The sequence below is a fragment of the Sminthopsis crassicaudata genome, chromosome 3 (assembly GCF_048593235.1).
Source record: "Sminthopsis crassicaudata isolate SCR6 chromosome 3, ASM4859323v1, whole genome shotgun sequence".
Taxonomy (NCBI): Eukaryota; Metazoa; Chordata; class Mammalia; order Dasyuromorphia; family Dasyuridae; genus Sminthopsis; species Sminthopsis crassicaudata.
The window spans coordinates 278,324,322-278,344,460 of NC_133619.1; the positions used below are offsets into that span (position 1 = coordinate 278,324,322).

The following is a 20,139-nucleotide window of genomic DNA, read 5'->3' on the forward strand; positions in this document are numbered from 1 at the left end:
ATGCCCAGTTTGAATTGTTCTACTTGTTTTGGTGATAGGTATATACTTGTTAATAACAGCTCCAATGATAACTAATATTTATAGAGCCCTTTAAAATTTACAAAGGGTTTTATTATAAGATTCCATTTGAATCTCCAACATGATCCATAAATATTTTTGTATTGAAAAAGTTAATATACAGGTATAACCAGAAAAATAAAACAATCAAATCTCCCCCCTGCCACCTCCCCTACCCCAATCCCCCCCCCAAAAAAAAAGAAAAAAAAAGAGGATGGAAAATCACATCATTACCTTAGTAGCCCATAAAGGAATTAGGGAAGAGAACAGCCTGTGAAGTAGATCATGGTCACATGTAACCTATAAATGCCAGAGACAGGTTTTAAGCTCATATTATATTAATGTGTCCCTTTTGGATAGAAGTTATGGCACAAGTGATACCAAGTGACTTTACATTGGCATATGGTAGTTAGAACACTACATATAGAAAAAGGAAGACTTAAATTCTAACCTTGCCTCAGACACTTACTAGCTCTGTTACTTTGAATAAGTCCATCTGTTTTTGTAAAGTGAGGATAGTAATAATGCCAGATTTATAATAATGTAATTAGTGTAAGGGTTCTTACACTGCTCCCCCACATAATATAATTGAAGAAGGCTGTCTAACCACATTGAAACAATCAAACAATAATTTTTTTTTAAATCCACAGCTTTGGAAGAATTATCATAGAATCAAGATAGTTGACACTGCTTGAGGAATGTGATTGAATGTCTTGTGATTAGATAAAAGATTCAGACATACCCTTGGTTCTATGTTTAACTTAGATAAGTAATTTTACATTATATGTTCCTGTTTGTGGGTTGTACAGAAATAGTCAGCTGGCTAGATTTGGCCCTTGGGCTAGAGTTTGATGACCCCTTGTGTAGGGGAAAAGGGGAGGTAACTATTCCTGAAAACCAATACTAACACAAGAATGGAAGCTATGGGTGGTGGACAGATGATAATGAGAAACAACAGAGGGATTACCTCCTCCTTTCATTATCTCCAGTTCCAAAGACAGACTAGTCATGTTTAGACATGCAACACACTGGGCATTCAAATCCAAGACCTCAAATTGCTTAGAGCTCAAACTTATATAGAGTTTTAGACAGAGCCAATCTGGTAGTAATGGAAAATTAAAAAGCAGTGAGGAAGTCTACATCAGTGGTGACAAACTCAAATAGAAATGGGAACTACTGAACAACCCATAAAGATTCTTTTGAATCAGTTTGGTGTGCAGTGGATAGAACTCTGAGTCTAGTGTCAGGAAAACTCATCTTCCTGAGTTAAAATCTGACCTCAGACACTTATTAATTGTGTAACCCTGGGGAAGTGATTTAAATTTGTCTCAGTTTTCTCATCTGCTAAATGAGGTTGAGAAGGAAATGGTAAACTACTCCAGTATCTTTGCTGAGAAAACCTCAACTCAGGTCACAGAGGCAGAGACAACCAAATAACTTCAGTTATCCTTGTGGGTTGCATATTGACTTAAAATGCCACATATTAATGTTATATATGTCTTATTGTATATTTATTTTGTTAATTATTTCCCAACTACATATTAATCTGATTCAACTGCATTCAACAGTATTATAGTTTGTATGCTCTGAGAACTTGGTATTTGATGCCAAGCAATGGTCTAGACCAGAGAAATGGGGGAGTTTTCTGTTTTTCCTAATATGGAAAGAAGAATGAAGAGCAAGGACCCCAGGAAACTGAATTCTCATTATTCCATACCAAGTCAGTAACTGGGAAGATAAGATCAGTGGCCTGTTTCTACATTAGTTACACCTTAGCACAAATACATTCTGGGTCCTGAAGCTATCAAAATCATATTCTTTGTAATGGAAATACTCCCTGTCTCATTACTTGTCTCTTGCCTCTGGTGTTCTTCAAAGAAGGTAAAGATTTGCCTTTTATCCTTTTGTTTCTGATTTCTTCACCAGTGGCCACCAGCCTACCTTTAATTCTAACAGAAAGAAATGAAGCAGGTGGGTTTAAGAATAAATAACACCTGAAAAATTAAATGTCCTTTAAAAACAGCATTTAACGTGGAGCCAGACCTGGCCAGGTCACTATAGTTATTTTCTTAAAGACTCAGCAGCTGCATCTGTTTTGGCATTTTCATTGATTATCTGAATGCTCTGGTTATAACTGTGACATTTTTAAAGGGCATTTTAATGACCCCTTCCCCTTTTACTGCAGTAGCTTTTGCAATTTCTATGCTCTAGGACACAGAATGTGGAAAAGGTGCTGGAAGCAGGATGGAAATGAGAGCAACTAGACCATCACCGCCTTTAACTCCATGGGAAGATGGGGGGAGATTTGATTTTGAGTTCCTTGCTTGAGGAATGTCTTGTGATTAAATAAAAGATTCAGACATATCTTTGAGTCTATGTATAATATAGAAAAGCAATTTCACATTGTGTGTTCCAGCCTATGGGCTGTACAAAAACAGTCAGCTGTTTTTGAGGAGGGATGTTCAGTCATTTCAGTTGTGCCCAATTTTTGGTTATCCTACTTGGGTTTCTCTTGGTAGAGATAAGAGAGTGATTAGCCATTTTCTTTTCCAGCTCATTTTTACAGATGCAGAAACTGAGGCAAAAGACCTAATGATTTGTCCAAGGTCACCCATCTCCTAAGTGTCTGAAGCCATTTTTGAACTCAGATCTTTCTGACTCTGAGCATAGCACTCTATTCATTGTGCCACCTAGTTGCCCTTTTCAACAGGGGTTTTGTTTATCTACATGGGTGCTAATTTGGAACTTCATTTCTACAAATCTGTATTCAAATTAGCTATGATATTGGGAACTATTTACAATTAAGGTGTTACCCTTTCCAATTTTTTTTCCTAGCCTCTTAGGCTTAGCAACAGACTGAATGTTATCCAGAGACCAGGCTAGCTTAGTTTAGGGAAACATCCCCAGTTTATAAGAGCTAATATTTATATAGCACTTTTTGAAATGTACTTTAACACCTAGCATTTATTTAGTGATTTAAAGATTTGTTAAGCACTTCACAAATATTATCTTACTTGATTCTAACTCTGAAAGGGAGGAAGATGGTATCATCCTCATTTTATAGATGAAGAAACCAAGTCTAGGAGATATTAAATGACTTGTCCAGGCCCATACAACTAGTAAGTGACTGAGTACAGATTAGAATTTAGGAGTTCCTGATTCTAAGCCCAGCACCTTATCTACTGTGCCACCTAGCTGCCTCTTATTTAGTTCCTATGCTCATGTATCTCACGTCTGTGTGGCATAGTAGAATCAGATGTTCACAAAAAATGAAAATAAGTAAATAAAAGCAAACAAAAGAGATTACCCTTTGGTCAGCTGGTTAACTCAACTGTGTAGGCTGTCAATCAGTCAATAAGCACTATGTGCAAAATATAATGCAATGTACTAGGAATGGAAATACAAACAGAAAGACATTTTCTGCTTTCAAGGAGCTTACAGGAATGAGGAAGACAGCACATAAGAGTGAGTTGGAGAAGAAGGTACCTTCCCAGGAAGCACAGGAAGGAAAGGAAAGGAAAGAAAAGGTAGCTAGGAAGGAAGGAAGGACGGAAGAAAGGAAGGAAGACAGGAGTAGTGAGGAAGGGAAGAAAGGCAGGCAGGAAGGAAGGAAAAAAGAAAGGAAGGAAAAAAAGGAAGGAAAGAAGAAAAAAAAAGAGTCCTGAAGTCATAAATGAGCTTACAGATTATCTAGGAAAGGACTAATGAGTTCTGTCTTGATTAATGGAGGATACTTCAGAAAGAACTGAGCTAAATTTTAGGTTCTCACAATCTTATAGTCTGTTTCCTTATAACCTTTCCTGCTTTTGCTGCTCTGAAACTGTATCTTATCAATATCCTCATAATTCTGAACAAAAAACGGGGTCCTATAAAAGCATGAACCTAGTGATATGTCACAGAGTATGACAGAGTTCAGTGCCAAGTTACTTGATTCTTCAACCAGATGTTCCATCCACTGGATAGATCTTGCCTGTAGATAGGGAAGGGAATTGTAGTTAATTTTTTATTTTGACTTGGCTCACACTAAGATAAGTACTTGGGTACCATTGATAACAACCTAGAATGCTCTGAAGCAATCTCTGCTCTGAAACCCTCAAAGTTTATAGATAGAATTCTTTGTTAATGTTTTCCAAGGCTTTTTATATACAATGTGTGCTTTCTTTCCCCTTTAATTTTCATGTATGAAACATTGAACTAAATTCCTTGCATATTTAATACACATGCTCACAGTTGTGAGTCAAGCAGATTTAAACATTATATTAACTTCTTAAACCTCCCTGACTATTGTAACATGAAAGGTAGAATTAGCATTTCCAGATTGCTTCCAGTCTCTCAGTAGTATCTTGCCACATAGTACTACCAGCAGAAATTCTACCACCCCCACCCTGTATGCTTAGAAAGATAATGGAAATTGTGGTTTACAAAGTTTTCTTATAGAGGGATGGCCTCATAAAATTTTGATGTAAGAGATATTTGTCTTTGATACTTTCCCAACTTTATTTCAGTGCCGCTCTTCTAACTCTTGGTTCTTTTGGCCCTATGCTTAATGAGGAATCAAATATTCTTATGCTTCCCTCTGACTGCCTGGAGCTCCCTTCTACAAAATCTCCCCAAATTCAGGTCTACCCTCTAGAAATTAGTCTATACCCTAGTGGTCCAAAATTATCCTTTTCTCCCTCCTTCCTGCTTTACATTTCTCCTCCCTTATTGAAACACAACTATTGATAATATTTTCAGATGGTCAGAAAAAAAAATACTTACAAATTTCCTAACTTACAAAGTTTTTCTGGACTTGATTCTGTAACAATATAGTTGAAACCAGCATTCAAGATCATCACATTCTGCCCCGTTCTACCTTTTCACAATTGACTCTGCCTTTTCTTCTTATAGAAAGCTTCTGTTCTAGTCAAACATTTCTATGCTCTAAGCACAAAGTGTACAATCCTATGTTCACGCTTTTGCTCCTGATGTTACCATGTACAATGTCTTGTGTTATTTTTTTCAGTTATTTCAAGTCTATCTTTAGGTTTTGTTACTTCTGTGAAGACTTGCTTTCCAGTTTCAACCCAAATCTTTCGGCTCCTGTCCAACTTCTTTACTGACTATTTCTCTGTCATTTGGCATTTTGCATATATGGTCCTTTATTGGTGCCTGTAATTTTGCCTTCCCAAGTTAGTTGTAATCCCACAGAGAGAAAATATGTAGCTTTAACTTCTGCATCTCCAACTCCTTACACAGTGATCTGAATACAGTGGGCATTCAGTAAATGTTTTAAAATAATCCTTTTGGGGATGTCTCCTCCTCTTTCTCTCAGTGTTATTTTGAAAGGTTTGCCTCCAGGATCAGATTTCCCAGAAGGAAACCATAGGATCCAATACACTGTCTATGACAGAGCTGAAAACAAGGGAACTTGTAAATTCCATGTTAAAGTCAGAGGTAAGCTAATACTTTTCATTTTTTTCTCTCTTCCTCTCTTCAAGATCTGTTCAATTTCTCTAGAGTGAGGAGCAGAGTTATTTTTTTATGGTTGTCACATTGATTCAGTTTGGAAACCCAGGAGCTAGGGCATATCAGGCAGCTGGAATTTGGATGCATAAGTTCTGGGCTTCAAGAGGGGCAGATATTGTATCCAGGTAGGTAGGTTGTATAATAGCTAGAATCCTGGACCTGGAGTCAGGAAGACCTGAATTCAAATATTACTTCAGAAATTAATAACTGTTTAATAGTTTCATGTGCAATTATCTTTTTATTTTACTACATCATAGAAATGCCTGTTTTATTCCATAAATTAAAAATACAATTTAATAATAAAAATATCTATGTAATTCTGGATGTCATTTGCCCTCTCTTTGCCTCAGTTTCCTAGAATGTAAAAGTGGGGATAATAATAGCATCTACCTCTCAGAGTTGTTATTATCAAATGAGAATATTTGTAAAGTTCTTTGCAAATTTTCAAACTATATAATGCTAACTTTTTTGATAGTAGAAAAATGGACTGGAATTTATATTGGAAACATCAGGAAGTTTAGCTTTGCCATTCATAACTGTGATTTTGAGCTTGTCCCTCTGTTTCTTTGGGTGAACAAGTTGCTAGGCAAATGATGAGGCACTATATTTGAGGAGGAATTTGCCATTTCTTTGGAGAGGCCACCAAAAAAAGACTTTTTTCTTTCCATATAGGAATGTGAGCTAAGGTTAAGGGCGGAGCCAGGCCAGAAACTTCTGTCAGCCATGATCAGTAATAGCTGAACAATAGCAAAGGAAGCAAAGGAAGACTGACCATGTCCAGAGAAAACTGAAATTACTAGGAATATATCTGATGGGACATAAGTTAATCTTTTCTTACTATGCATTGTCACTTAAGACTATTGTCAAGAATTCTATAGGCACTTTGTCCCAGGATCTGAGTTCAGGAAGAGCTCAACCAGCAAGTATGGAAAGTCTAGAAGGAGCAACCCCAAAATCTATAGCCCTCAATGCTTTCACTGTTCTCATGCCCAGGTGAAGCAGTGTCATAATCATGAAAACACGATTTAAGTCCACTCTTTATAAGCTGTGTGACTTTGGATAAATCACTTAGCCTCTCTAAAATTATTTCCTTATTGTGTAAAATGGCAGGGGGAGGGGAGGAAAGACTTGTGGCACCTGTTTTGCAGGAAGATTTTACAGATTGAATAAAATAAAATAAAATAAAATAAAATAAAATAAAAAAGCAGGCTTTGGTCTGGAACAAGTTAGCATATAATTACTCCCATCCAGTCATTTTACAGAAGGCTCAAAGAAAATCTGACTTTCCCAGTGTTCCACTGTCCCACTGTCCCACTGTCCCACTGTCAATGAACTATAGAACTAGGATTCTCACATTCAGTGCCTTTGTCATGTAAATGTAATCTGTTATCATCATTATCAGCACCTATTTGAAGGGTTAGACCTAAGATAATTATAAAGGAGGTAAAGTTTCTCCATTTTCTCTCCCCCCCTCAATTTCACCCCCTCATCCTTTGTTACCTGCTTCCCTTTTTTTGGTTTTCCATTTCCCTTAGATTGCCCAGGGTCCCCCCATGGTGCTTTGTTGAGATCTAGGTCTTGTTTCTCTCAATAGCTTCAGGCATTTACTTACCTCCATTTATAAAAGAGACTTTTTTTTAATAACTGGAAGTTAAGGAATGGGGGAGAGATCATATAGGGATGAGAAGAGCATGATAGAGATTAGATGCTAGACTTCTCAGTTGAAAGAAAAGAACTTATTTTTTTTTGCTGTTTTTGCTCTGGACAGGGACTGTACTCAGGCAATTTAGGAATAAAAGGTAAGTACAATTGTAGTGTCCTTGGAAGAGTATAAGTTCAGCAACAATTGACCCATAGTGAACTGGTCAGGCATATCAAGAAAACCAGACTCCAGGATGTGCCAAAAAGTTATTTTTTTCTTTGTGACATGCCCACAGGTACCAGAACTCCTTCTTATGACTCTTGTTATTGTTTTGGAGGCTTTATTTTTGAATGTTCTCTCTTTACAGTCCAGCGTTGCAATAAACTTCATGCTCCAGAAAATGGTTACATCAAATGCTCCAGTGATGGCAATAATTATGGAGCAACTTGTCAGTTTTCCTGCATTGGAGGTTATGAGCTACAAGGTAGCCCTGCCAGAGTATGTCAGTCCAACTTGGACTGGTCAGGCACAGATCCGACGTGTAAAGGTAGGTGAGGAGCTGATTTCTAAACTTATGTTGGAGAGCCTGGTGACATCATATGTTAAGGATTAAAGGGATGAAATACAGAAAGTAAAATGGGGTTTCTGTTCTATTTTGAAAGGTTTGAATATAATTCTACTTCATTTGAGTGGCTGAAAACTTACCCTTCTCGGTGTAGGACTCTCTCTTGCTTTGTCCTAGATTTTCTTCTTTTCTTTCGCCTTTCCTCTGTGCTAAAGATAAGGATTGATACTTTACAACATTTTGAATCAAGGAATATTCATCTTCATTGCTCCCAGTGTGTTCTTTCTACAAGTTGGTGGAATGAGAGACCCATGGGTTAGAAAATAGAAGATCAGACTTCTGATTGTGGCTCTACTAAATATTTATTGAGTGATCTTGAGTAAATCATTTAATTTGGGGGGAGGAGGTGAACTTCCTTCCCTCGTTCCTTTTTCTCTTCTTTCCCATCTCTCCCCTCCCCCACAAACCCAATTTCACTTTCTTTCTCTCCCATGTTATTAGGCGTGTTGATTTCCTTATTTGTGATTCTTTCCCCTTCCTTTTCTTTTAAGCCCTATAAAATATATCTTGTGCATAAGACAACTACGAACTCAAAGTACCCCCTTTATTTCTCTGTACTTTATTTACAAAGAATGTTTGCACTCTAGAGACCTTGGTGACCATTGAGTCCAACTTCCTAATTTCATAGATAATGAAGGCCCAGATAACTGAAAATAATTAGCCAAAGGCCACACAGATAATGGAAGAGATTAGAGAAGGTGAATTGGAAAGTTCTCTTCCTTTATAATAATGCAGCATCCTATCAGGAATAGGAGTTGATGCCTTGTTGCCCTTAAGATAGAAGATCATTTTGCTTCTCTGGTCCTCTGTTTCTTCGTCTATGAAGTGAGAGTTGGTCTAGATGACTTCTTCAAAATCAATGAAACATATGCTCTCTAACAGATTTATGTCCTGTTTTTAATTTGGACCCCCCAGTTAGATACTAGGTGATCCACAATGTTTTAGTTTCCAATTAGATTGCTAATGGGTCAGAGAGTCAATAAATATTAAGCACATCCTATATGCCAGGCACTATGCTAAGTGCTGTGTATACAAAAAGAGGTGAAAAATAGTCCTTGTCCTCAAGAAGTTCATTATCTAATGGAGGAGTCAAAATGACTAACTGTATAAACAAATCTGTATAGAAGAAAATTGGGAAATAATCAACAAAGGGAAGGTACTAGAATTAAAATGAATGAGGAAAGACTTCCTGCAGGAGGTGGGATTTTATTTGGCACTTGAAGGATGTAGGAGAATCCAGGAGATGATAAAAGAAAGCATTCCAGTTGTAGGGAAGAGCTAGAGGAAATGACAGGGCTTGAGAGATGGATGTTTTAGTAACAACAAGGATATTGATGTCACTAGATCACAAAGTATGTGAAGACGTTTAAAGTATAAGAAGACTGGAAAGATGAAGAGAAAGGAAAGTTTTTCAGGCTTTAGCAAGCAGAGGAATTTATTGATGGGGAGGAAGAATAGGAATGGGGCTGTGATATGGTTAGAACTGTGCTTCAGGTAAATGCTTTTGTCAGCTGCATGGAGAATGGACTGGAATAAGGAGCCAAGAGGCTATATTGCAATAGGTCTGCTATGAGGTGATGAGTTCCTGCATTAGCGTAGTGGCAGGCTCTGTCTTTATGGTTACTTCTGTCTACCTGTCTTTCCATCTGAATGTCTCTATCGCTCCTCTATCTGTCTGCCTCTTTCTCTGTCCCCTTTTTTGGTCACCTGAGGGTCCCTTTTTTGTGCAAATGTAGGATAAATATTATACTTGTTTGAAAATGAAGGTAATTTGAGTATCTATCAAGTATATTTTTCTAGCTATGATATTTGAACCTATTGATGTGACTGATATAGACACCAGATGATGGTGGGCATCAAATGTTGGATCCTGATCATATAAAGAATTCACATGGCCATTCTTTTTGGCGAAAGGTAGATTTATTTAGGGGGATAATTTACAGGCAAAATGGTGCAATAGAGTAGACATCAGAAAAGATAAATATGAAATAGAATGGAAGAGCATAGAAAAAGAATTTAATAATTAATGAAGGGAAAGGCAACTTTCCTAGTGGAATTTGCCATTTACCAGAAGAAAGGAAATACCCCATGCTCTTAGCATGCCCTTAGCTGGCAGACTAAATCCTGAAAGGGACTTAGCACCCCCAAAAGAATTAGCTAACCATAAGGAGAAGAAGTGGGGTCTGGAGAGACACCACAAGGCATGGTGAAGTTAGAAGACAGATACCATGTGGCATAAGGAAGGGGTAAGGAGAAAGACACAATGAGTCAGAGTGCCATGGACCCAAAGGAGTGCAATAAGTTTGCATGGCTATAAGTAAATTTTATAGGAAAAATTTTCCCCCCTGAGGCTGGGGTCAAATGACTTGCCCAGGGTCATACAGCTAGGAAGTGTTAAGTATATGAGACCAGATTTGAACTCCGGTCCTCCTGAATTCAGGGCTGGTGCTCTATCCACTGCACCACCTAGCTGCCCCCTTATAGGGAAAATTTAACCTCTGAGATATACCTGGAGTTTCTGACAGGACATGGCAAGGTGAGGCTGCCCAAGATCCCTTCAGAGGGTGGACCTCTGGGATTTGACATAACTTGATTTCTGACTGGACAACCTCCCCAGAGGATGAAAGAATAGAGTTAAACTCATCTCTATCAGTGCCTTTTCCCTGCCTGCCTTAGGGATCAGTTTTTCAATTTCTCTCTGCCCAACACAGTCACTATTCAGGAACTCATCACTCTTATAATATTGGTTACAATATCTTTGGGAAGAATGAAGCCAGTCTATTAAGTATGATGTTGAGCTTCTTCCTAGTTTACTTGGGGAAATCTCTATATTTTACATTAATTCAGTAGGTTCAAGCTTGAATTGAATAGAACTAACTTACAAAAATAGTGATCAGGTTCTTTTATTTCCTTAAATATAGATGTTGATAATTTGGGACATAGTAATGACAATTAGAAATTTCAGGAGGCTTATCTTTAAGGAGCTCAGACTTAGTGATCAGTGAAGATTATGCAAGGCAATGGTAGAAACTGTTGAACACATCTCTATAGGAAGCAAAAATTTAGCATTTACTGAATAATTTCTAACTTATAACATGGTGCCTAGAATTATATATTGGAAACTCTTTTGCGGACTAACAGTTCCCCATAATGCAAATACAGAAATAAAAATATCTTGGTGAACTTAACCATTAATATATGTTGAAACTTGAGCATTATTACCAGCTAAACTATAGCCTTCAATAATCTGAAAATAGTATCAATTGATAAAAAATTCAGAACAACATTTGAGTTTTTAAAATGGATATAATTGTACCAAATATTCATTCTTTCCAAGCTAGGTAGAACAATAAAATTTCGAAATATATACTTCTGGCAGAAGAAATCAGTCATATAAGAATAGAAAGTGATACATATTCTCCCTATCATCCTGTATGCAACTGGAGTTGTACAGAGATTATATTCAATAAGCCCATACAAAATAGGTTTATATCCTAATGCTTTTATTTAACAAAAAGAAGAACCAGTCATTTTTTAAAAATCCACCTGTGCAAACAATGTGTTGAACTTTAAATATGAAAGAATGAATAAGAGTGAGTCATTTGTTCAAGGAAAACATTTTGTTATTCTCAAAACTGTATATATGTCATTTGTTATTCTGTGTATCTCTATTCTCTTACTAAGTATCTTTTTATCCAAAGGCAGTTTGGTGAAGTGAAAATTTTGAAGTCAGAGGATGTGTATTCGAATCTTGCCTCTGTCACAACCTTTGAATTCTTGGGCAAGTAGATTTAACCAATCAGAATCTCTGTTTCCTCATTTTGGAGTAGATGGCTCCCTTCAACTCTAATACAAAGGAAAGTTTCTTCTGGATGACATTCCTTGTCAATCTGTACTTTGTCTTCTGCTTTTTTTCATCTTCAACTAATTCTCTTCTCCCTCCAAGTAACTTACCTTTTCATACTGAATTCATGTTATTTTTACATAATAAACTCCTACAGGACAGGAAGTATTTCATATTTTCATCCCTAGTATTAGCATGTCTCTGACACGTAGGAGACTTTAAATATATTCTATTGATTGATTTCCTGGAATCATGGAGTGCTCTGATAAGAAACAGGGGGTCTTTATCCCAGGCATTGACCAGCCTTTTCCCACTGCAGCTATGAAGATAAATGTGGGTGTCAGGACTGCGGCTGCCCTTCTGGATCAGTTTTATGAGAAAAGAAGACTCCTTATTGTGTCTACCCCAACTGCTCGCAACTTGCTTTATAGGACACAACTTTCGATGCTACAGGTAAGACCCACTAAGGGGAAAGGAAAGTGGTAGAAAATGGAAATCTTTTCCTGAATTCCCTTCACCCTTTCTCCTAAAAGAATCCAGAACAACCTATTTCTCCTCCATCCTTGCAAAGTCTTTTGGAATCATAATCCTCCTCTGTACTTGTTATAAACAACTCCTCTTTCTCCCAGTAGAAGGCAAGTATCTTGAGGGCAGGACTATTTGTTTTTGTCATAATATCCTCAGTCCTTTACCTCAATGTCTCACACATAGTAGGCATTTAACAAATGTTTGTTGGATTTGAAATATATTTTATATTATTATTATTCTCTATGCTCCTATTGTCTTCCTTATTAGACAGTGTCATGTGAACGGTGACTTTCTTCTCAAATTTTTCCTTCATTTCTTCCCTCCCTCCCTTTCCTCTCTCCCTCCCTCCCTCCCTCCCCTCCTTCCTCCTTCCCTCTCCTCCTTCCTTCCCTCCTTTCCCCTCCTTCCTTCCTTCCTTCCCTCCTTTCCCCTCCTTCCTTCCTTCCTTCCCTCCTTCCCCTCCCTCCTTCCTTCCTTCCTTCCTTCCTTCCTTCCTTCCCTCTTTCCTTCCTTCCTTCCTTCCTTCCTTCCTTCCTTCCTTCCTTCCTTCCTTCCTTCCTTCCTTCCTTCCTTCTTTCCTTCCTTCCTTCCTTCCTTCCTTCCTTCCTTCCTTCCTTCCTTCCTTCCTTCCTTCTTTCCTTCCTTCCTTCCTTCCTTCCTTCCTTCCTTCCTTCCTTCCTTCCTTCCTTCCTTCCTTCCTTCTTTCCTTCCTTCCTTCCTTCTTTCCTTCTTTCCTTCCTTCCTTCCTTCCTTCCTTCCTTCCTTCCTTTTTTCCTTCCTTCCTTCCTTCCTTCCTTCCTTCCTTCCTTCCTTCCTTCCTTCCTTCCTTCCTTCCTTCCTTCCTTCCTTCCTTCCTTCCTTCCTTCCTTCCTTCTTTCCTTCCTTCCTTCCTTCCTTCCCTCCTTCCCTCCTTCCCTCCTTTCTTCTCCCCTTTCTTTATGTTATTGAATTTATGTTATTTTTACACAATAAGCTCCTATAGGACAGGAAGTATTTCATGTTTTCATCCCTAGTATTAGCATGTCTCTGACATGTAGGAGACTTTTAATATATTTGATTGGTTGATTTCCTGTCCTCCCTCCTTCCTTCTTTCCCTGCCTTCTTCCCTCCTTTCTTCCTCCCTTTCTTCCTTTTTTCCAGCCTTGATGATGAAAATTTTTTTAGAACTTTAAATATCTCTGATTTCGTGAGTGTGGTTGCTGTTTGTACTAACACAGATCAAAATGTTTCTACTAAAAGAGTTGCAATTGGGATCAATTTAATTTGAACTGGTTTAGTTGAACTAGTTCTTAGATGACAACCACAAATTCCACTGGGCCATTCCAAAACTTTTATATTTTGTGTTCTGCTGGCTTAGCTTTTAGAAGTTTCCAATGTTAACTTCATGCCACAATGAGGCATTAGAACAGGATTTCAGTGGTGGCCAGGAGAGATAAAAAGATAAACAAGATATATTCACTGCTTACAAAGAATTAACAGCTTAGTGCAAGTGCTGATATAGGTATAAATAGAATTCAAAGAATAATTCCTGTATGCTTTTGTTTACTTTGATGAATCATGTACATCTATCATTTGTGGGGACCGTGACCATGTTAGAATCTAAAAAATACCACATCCTGAATAATTTGAAAATATAAGAACTTGTAGCACTTGGAACTGTTGATTTATGGTGAGGATAACCAATATGACTAAAAGTAGAAGCCAAAATTTGTTATTGACAAAGGGCTACAATCAATATATATTGTTCTGAATAAGATCAATTGATAGAACATCTTTATATGTCTTAGTGGTTTTTCAAAAGACATAATTGTACTCTTCCTCTCAGTGTTGATATAATTTGGAATTAATATTTTTCTTCAGCCTTGAAACAAAAATCAAACATAAACCTCTGAAGAGCTTCTTCCCAGCCATAAAATTCAATTTGGTTCTTTCTTAGAAGCCAGATTCACTGGAGCAATGAAAAGCAGGAGACTCAAAAGCAGAGCTAATGGTTATGAGACCAATAGGTTTGACTTGATGTTGCTTTGATAACTTGAGTTTCTTTTACATCCAGCTTGATGATGATGTTTATGTCATATAACCCTAGAGAGGGAGCAGCACGGAATGGTAGGTTGAGCAATGACTAAGGGCCAGGAACATTGGTTCTGTCATTAATAGCCATGTAACACTTGGCAGGTCATACACATCAACCTTTGGTTGTTCAGTTTCCTCATGAAAAAAGAAGTCTGTTAGACTAGATGATCCCTGATTTCCTTCTGTTGGCAGTAAGGTGGTAGAGTGAGTAGAGTTTGGACTTAGAGGCAGGAAGACCTGAATTTAAATCCTGTTTCAAATACCTACTATCTGTATAAGCCTGGGTGAGGTACTTAACCTCTGCCTCAATTTTCCTACCTGTAAAATGAGGATAAGTCATACTTACCTCCAAGATTGTTGTGAAATAAATGTATAATATATGAAATGAAGTATGTATAGTACTTTGCAAATCTTAAAGTACTGTATAAATGCTAGCTGTTTTTATTTTATTTCTTATTTTCATGAACTTTATGTCTATAAGGAAAATGTTGGGATTATCTTTCCATTTCCCCAGCATATAACTTCATATTCTGATTTATTAGTTACTTTGTAAATGTTGGCTGGATTTAATTAAATAGGTAAGAGACAGCTTATGTTTAATTTTTTAATGGCATTTGCTCTATAAAGTAATTTTGTTAGAGTGGCTTAAATGTAGACATTCAGTGTTATTTATTAAACACCAATTCTAAGTACTAAGCAGAATACTCAGTGTTTACTTATTTATTTATTCAGCCATCCTTTTATTTATTCATTTTATCTATCTGTCTGTCTGTCTGTCTATCTGTCTATCTATCTATCTATCTATCTATCTATCTATCTATCTATTGTAAGTAAAGGTCTTTTTAGAACGGTGATTACCTAGACTATTATTGATTATATTATATATATATATATATATTATATATATATATATATATATATATATATATTATATATATATATATATATATATATATATATATATTATATATATATATATATATATATATATATATATATATATATATATATATATATATATATATATATATATATATATATAAAATAATTATAGATTATTGATTGCGGTCCTTAAGCCTCAGCCTAGTGCCTGGCTACTGGTGTCTGAAGGGCTGTTCCAAGAAAAGATTAGATTTATTCTGTTTGACTACCCACAACAGAATTAGACCGATAGGGAGAAATTACAAAAAGACGAATTTAGGTTTGATATAAAAGCAGACCTAATTAGAATTATCTCAAAGTGGAATGGGCTACCATTGAAAGTAGTGACTTTTTTGTACTCAGTTAAAATCTTCTAGCAAAGAAGATAGTTTTATCTGACTTTTTTGTTTAGATGACCACAGAAGTTCTTCCCTTCCAAAGCTGGAATTCTATGGCTCCATGAACATGACATATTGATTCAGAGATTCCCTCCCCTTACTCCTTTTATTCTGGGATCCTCCATATTAATCAGGTCCAGCCTCTGCAGAAGTGTGATAGAGGATGTTTGGTCCTCAATACCTTTCCACCATTTATTATATTTTCATTATTCCTGCCAACACAGCTCTCCTCTTATTACCATCCCTACCCTTGTGTACTGTCCCAAAGATATTTACGACTCTGTTAACACCCAAGCATTTGATCTCTTCTTTCTCTGTTATCCCATCTAGCAAGGCTCACCATTTCTGTCTCTTGTTGCTAGATGTTTTGATAATACACTTTGCATTCATTCTACTGTGAACAGCTTAATGTGTCATTTGTATTATAGACAGAGTTCTCAGGTGCTTAAAAGCCTAAACTCAGTGAATCCATTAGTGCAGAAATTCCAGGCAGGCCTTTGGTGAGCAGAGTCTCAAAATGAAACCACAGACTTTCTTGTCCAGAAGAGGGGCTATGGTAATATATGTGGTTTGAAAATAAAATGGTATTTATTTGAAGATATTTTTACTTCCTTTTTCAAAAATCTATTTTAGTTGTTCCAGTGACTTCCCTCCTTCCCCCCCCCCCACCCTCCCCACTCCATTGCCAGGGAAGGTGCTCATCAGATCACTTGGCAAAATTTGTGGGGACCTGTGTTTTTCAATCTTATTCTTAGGATCAATTCCTATGGTTGGAACTTTAAAAAAAAGAACTCAGAAGCATTTTATCCTTTCTTTGCAAGGCCAAACTTAAGATTCTCTAGGATGGCTTTAATATTTTTTAGAGGACATCTATGGAGTTTTCTCTGATTCTAGACACATACCAAAAAGCTACCGTTTTGTTTAAGTTTACAAGTAACCCTAAAAGCCAAACTCTTTTCATTGAATCCCAGTGGGAAAAAACACTCACTGTTTTTGGAGATAGAAGATATTGATTCATATTTTGCCTTTGTTGCTATTAATGTTATTTTGGGCACACTTATTCCTTTGGGCCTCAGCTATGTTTAATGTGGAAAATAAGTGGGGTTGGATTAGATGAGATTTAAAGTTCCTTGCTGCTTTAAATCTATGATTTTATGATTCATAGGAAAGTATTTTAACATATTTCATTTCATTAAATATTTTCCAATTACATTTAAACCTTTTTTAACATTCAATTTTTAAAATTTTGAGTTCTAAAATCTCTCTCACATCTCTCTTCTCGTCCTTGGGGAAGTCAAGCAGCATGATATAAATTATACATGTGAAATCATGCAAAATGCATTTCTATATTAGTCATGTTGCAAAAGAAAGCACAAAAAATACCCCAAGAAAAATAAAGGTTTTTTTGTTTGTTTGTTGTTGTTGTTGTTTTTAAATATGCTTCTGTCTTTACTTTGGGTTTATCAGTCTCTCAATGGATGTGGGTAGCATTTTTTTTTAACCATGGGTTGTAAGAAAGTATTTGGGGATTACTTCCACTCATTATATAAATCTGAGGTCTGGGGCTCATCTACTTCCTAGGTCAATATAAATTAACTTTTTTATCATTTAAATTAACTTCACAATCTGATTTTTGCCTGTTTCCAGTCTTGTTACTTTCATTACTCTCCTTTAGAAACTCTATGACCCAATCAAACCCAAATCAAATATTCCTCCTGACTCTATGACTTGGCATTTCTTTTTCTCTTAGAATTCCTTACTTCCTTTAAAGATTTAGTCCAAATTCCACATTCATTATAAAGTCTTTCCTGATCTCTTTTTCCCAATGCCCTCAAGGTATCAGGAATTAATGTTTTCTCCATACATGTATGTTGTCTCCTTTGATAAAATTTAAGCTCTTTAAATGCAGAGATTGTTTGATTTTTGTCTTTGCACTCCTAGCACCTAGGGACCTGGAAATTTAACAAGTAATAATTTGATTGGTTGCCTCTACTTGTAAACTTGAAAATTCTTTTCCTTCAGTGATAACTTTTTTCTTTGTCCATTTTTCTCTTGATACTTAAGACTCTTTTCCTAAAAGTATTCCTCTTTCTCATATTGGCCTTTTCAGCAATCACAGTGTGGACTGGACCTAAGGCACATTACGGTTATTGAACTGGTTGGCACATATCCAACCCTCATAGGAAGAATAGGTATGAGGATCATGCCTCCTGGACTTACCCTACAGCTCAGGTAAGAGAAAGTCATTCCTAAAGGATCTTTTTCTAGTCTTTTTGGTGAAATTGTTTCACTTATCTATCTAATTAAGGAAGTAGCACTCAACATATATGTATGTTGTTTAGTTATTTTTCAGTCATGTCTCACTGCTCATGACTCATTTGAAGTTTTCTTGGAAAGATATTGGAGTGGTTTGCCATTTCCTCCTCCAGCTCATGTTACAGATAAAGAAACTGAGACAAACAAAGTTAAGTGACTTACCTAGAATCAGACAGGTAGTAAGAGTCTGAAACCAAACTTAAATTTAGAAAGATGAGCCTCCCTGATTCCAGCCTCCATATATGTATACCCTATACCAGAATATTCTCATCAATTGTACCTCTGACCCAGTTTTTGCTTTGTCTGGTTTCAGGTTGCTACTGCGGATTCCCCTTAACACCTTCAGTATATTATTAGTGGATAAGCACGGCATGGATAAAGAACGGTACATGTCCATAGTGATGCCAGTATCCCTTTTCAACCTGATTGACACTTTCCCTTTGCGAAAAGAAGAGATGGTTTTACAAGCTGAAATGGGCCAGGCATGCAACTGATGATGGCAAAACTGGAAATTTATGATTGGTGAATGAACTCCATTTCCCTGCCTACATAATACCCAAAGCATGCCATTAAAAATGTCACTGATGTACAGATTTCTTTTGTAATTTTAAAATTTTTATTTTATTATATAACTTCTCTGCATCTGAAAATGAACATTAATGATTTCTTTTGTACTTTTTGGTATCTCTGGAGAATTTCATACTAATAACAGAATTTAGAGTTTCTAACCCTCTCTATCCTCATAACACCCTCCTTGCACCCCTATCTCACTAAAGTGAGTGACCTTGTACAGAATTTTGTAGACTATGGTAACACACAAATCTGGAACATTTCATTCACTGCATAATAGAACTCTCTTACATTGTATTTTTTTAATTGAAACTTTTATTAATAAAATATTTTGGGGCAAATTCAGAATTGAGTATTTTGAAATTCACTTTGCATGTGTAGACATACCACTGATCATGTAAGCACCCAAACTGTAGCTTGGCTTTTTTGGGAGGGAGGGAGAATAGGGAAGGAGGGAGAGGGAAAGAAGAGACAGATAGAGAGAGAGAAGATTAGAGTGGAAGTCTTAGTCTCATTCTTTTGGAGTAAAGAAACTACATCTTCTTCTTAGAGTTTTTGGTAAATCATTGAGGCATTCTTAGATTGTGAACTCACAGATATTTGTCTTTTTTTTTTTTATCTCCAGTGCTTTTCAAAGTGTTTGGCACACAGTATTTACTAAAAGTGTTTATTGATTGACTATGGGCTATCATTCTCTAATGCTATCAGCCTGTGCCTCAATTCTAGTGTATTTTGTTCAGTTTCACTATCAGTGATGCATGCCTCTATTCTACTTAACCAGCAAACACATTCATATGCTTTTACAAAGAGATATTATTCTGAACATATAGCAAGACTATTTATCTTCAACACCAGGGAGCATACTTTACCCTACATCTTTCTGAGAAGATAGAGTTCAAAACTTAAAGCATTTCTTGCATAGCATTCATTCTACCAAATTTAGATATAAAGTTTAGATATAAGTTTAGATATATAGCCATTGAAATAAGTACATAGATAGAGTAAACATTTATTAAGTGCCTACTATATTCCAGCCTTTACTAAAGTTTTGGGTTCATTAGGAACACAAAAACAAGAAAACAAGATGATCCCTACTCTCTTGTTTGCTACTGGAATAAGAAAGCATATAAAGGGGCAGTGGAAAGCGGAAAGGATGGTGATAATACATGCATAGGATCAAAGCAGCTGTGTAGAGGAAACTAGCGATCCAAAAATGAGGTAGGAGGGAAGTAAGCAGCATTTCTGCAACCACTGATGATTATGGTGGCTCCAGGAAAGGACTGGTCATTCACTGAGTGGATTTCAGAGGGGAGTTATACTCAGGGAGACAAAACAGAAAATGTAGAGGTGGAGCAGACAGACACACAATGGTGAGAATGCTTTAGCTTGCTCTTTGATGTCTTCAGTCTACGCCAGGTCAAGTAACTCAATGGGGACTTTTCTGTGCACTCTCTGGGATGGCCACAAAACATGGCATTAATTTAGATTTCCAGACTTCTGTTGGTTTGACATTCTGACTTTTCAAAGTTCACAATTTCATAGATGCCTATGTAACATCTTTACCAAAAAGCAGGAAATGAAAAAGACAAAGAAGCAAAGTAATGGATACAATGTGTTGACCTCAGGTGAAGACTGACCATGAAGAGCTTTATAAGTT

The 20,139-nt window shown here is 36.6% G+C and overlaps 1 protein-coding gene across 2 annotated transcripts in view; it reads left to right on the top strand.

The window, feature by feature from the left end:
- The window catches only part of SRPX (sushi repeat containing protein X-linked), a 108,942-nt gene extending 90,115 nt beyond the window's left edge, over positions 1-18,827 (top strand). For both annotated transcript variants that reach the window (XM_074300841.1, XM_074300842.1), the window contains 5 exons: positions 5,372-5,493; positions 7,575-7,754; positions 11,996-12,129; positions 17,707-17,828; positions 18,226-18,827. In XM_074300841.1, the coding sequence (XP_074156942.1) occupies positions 5,372-5,493; positions 7,575-7,754; positions 11,996-12,129; positions 17,707-17,828; positions 18,226-18,406 (739 nt within the window). In that variant the 3' untranslated portion in view covers positions 18,407-18,827. The remainder of the gene's footprint in view (positions 1-5,371; positions 5,494-7,574; positions 7,755-11,995; positions 12,130-17,706; positions 17,829-18,225) is intronic.
- The last annotated feature ends 1,312 nt before the right edge of the window (positions 18,828-20,139 follow it).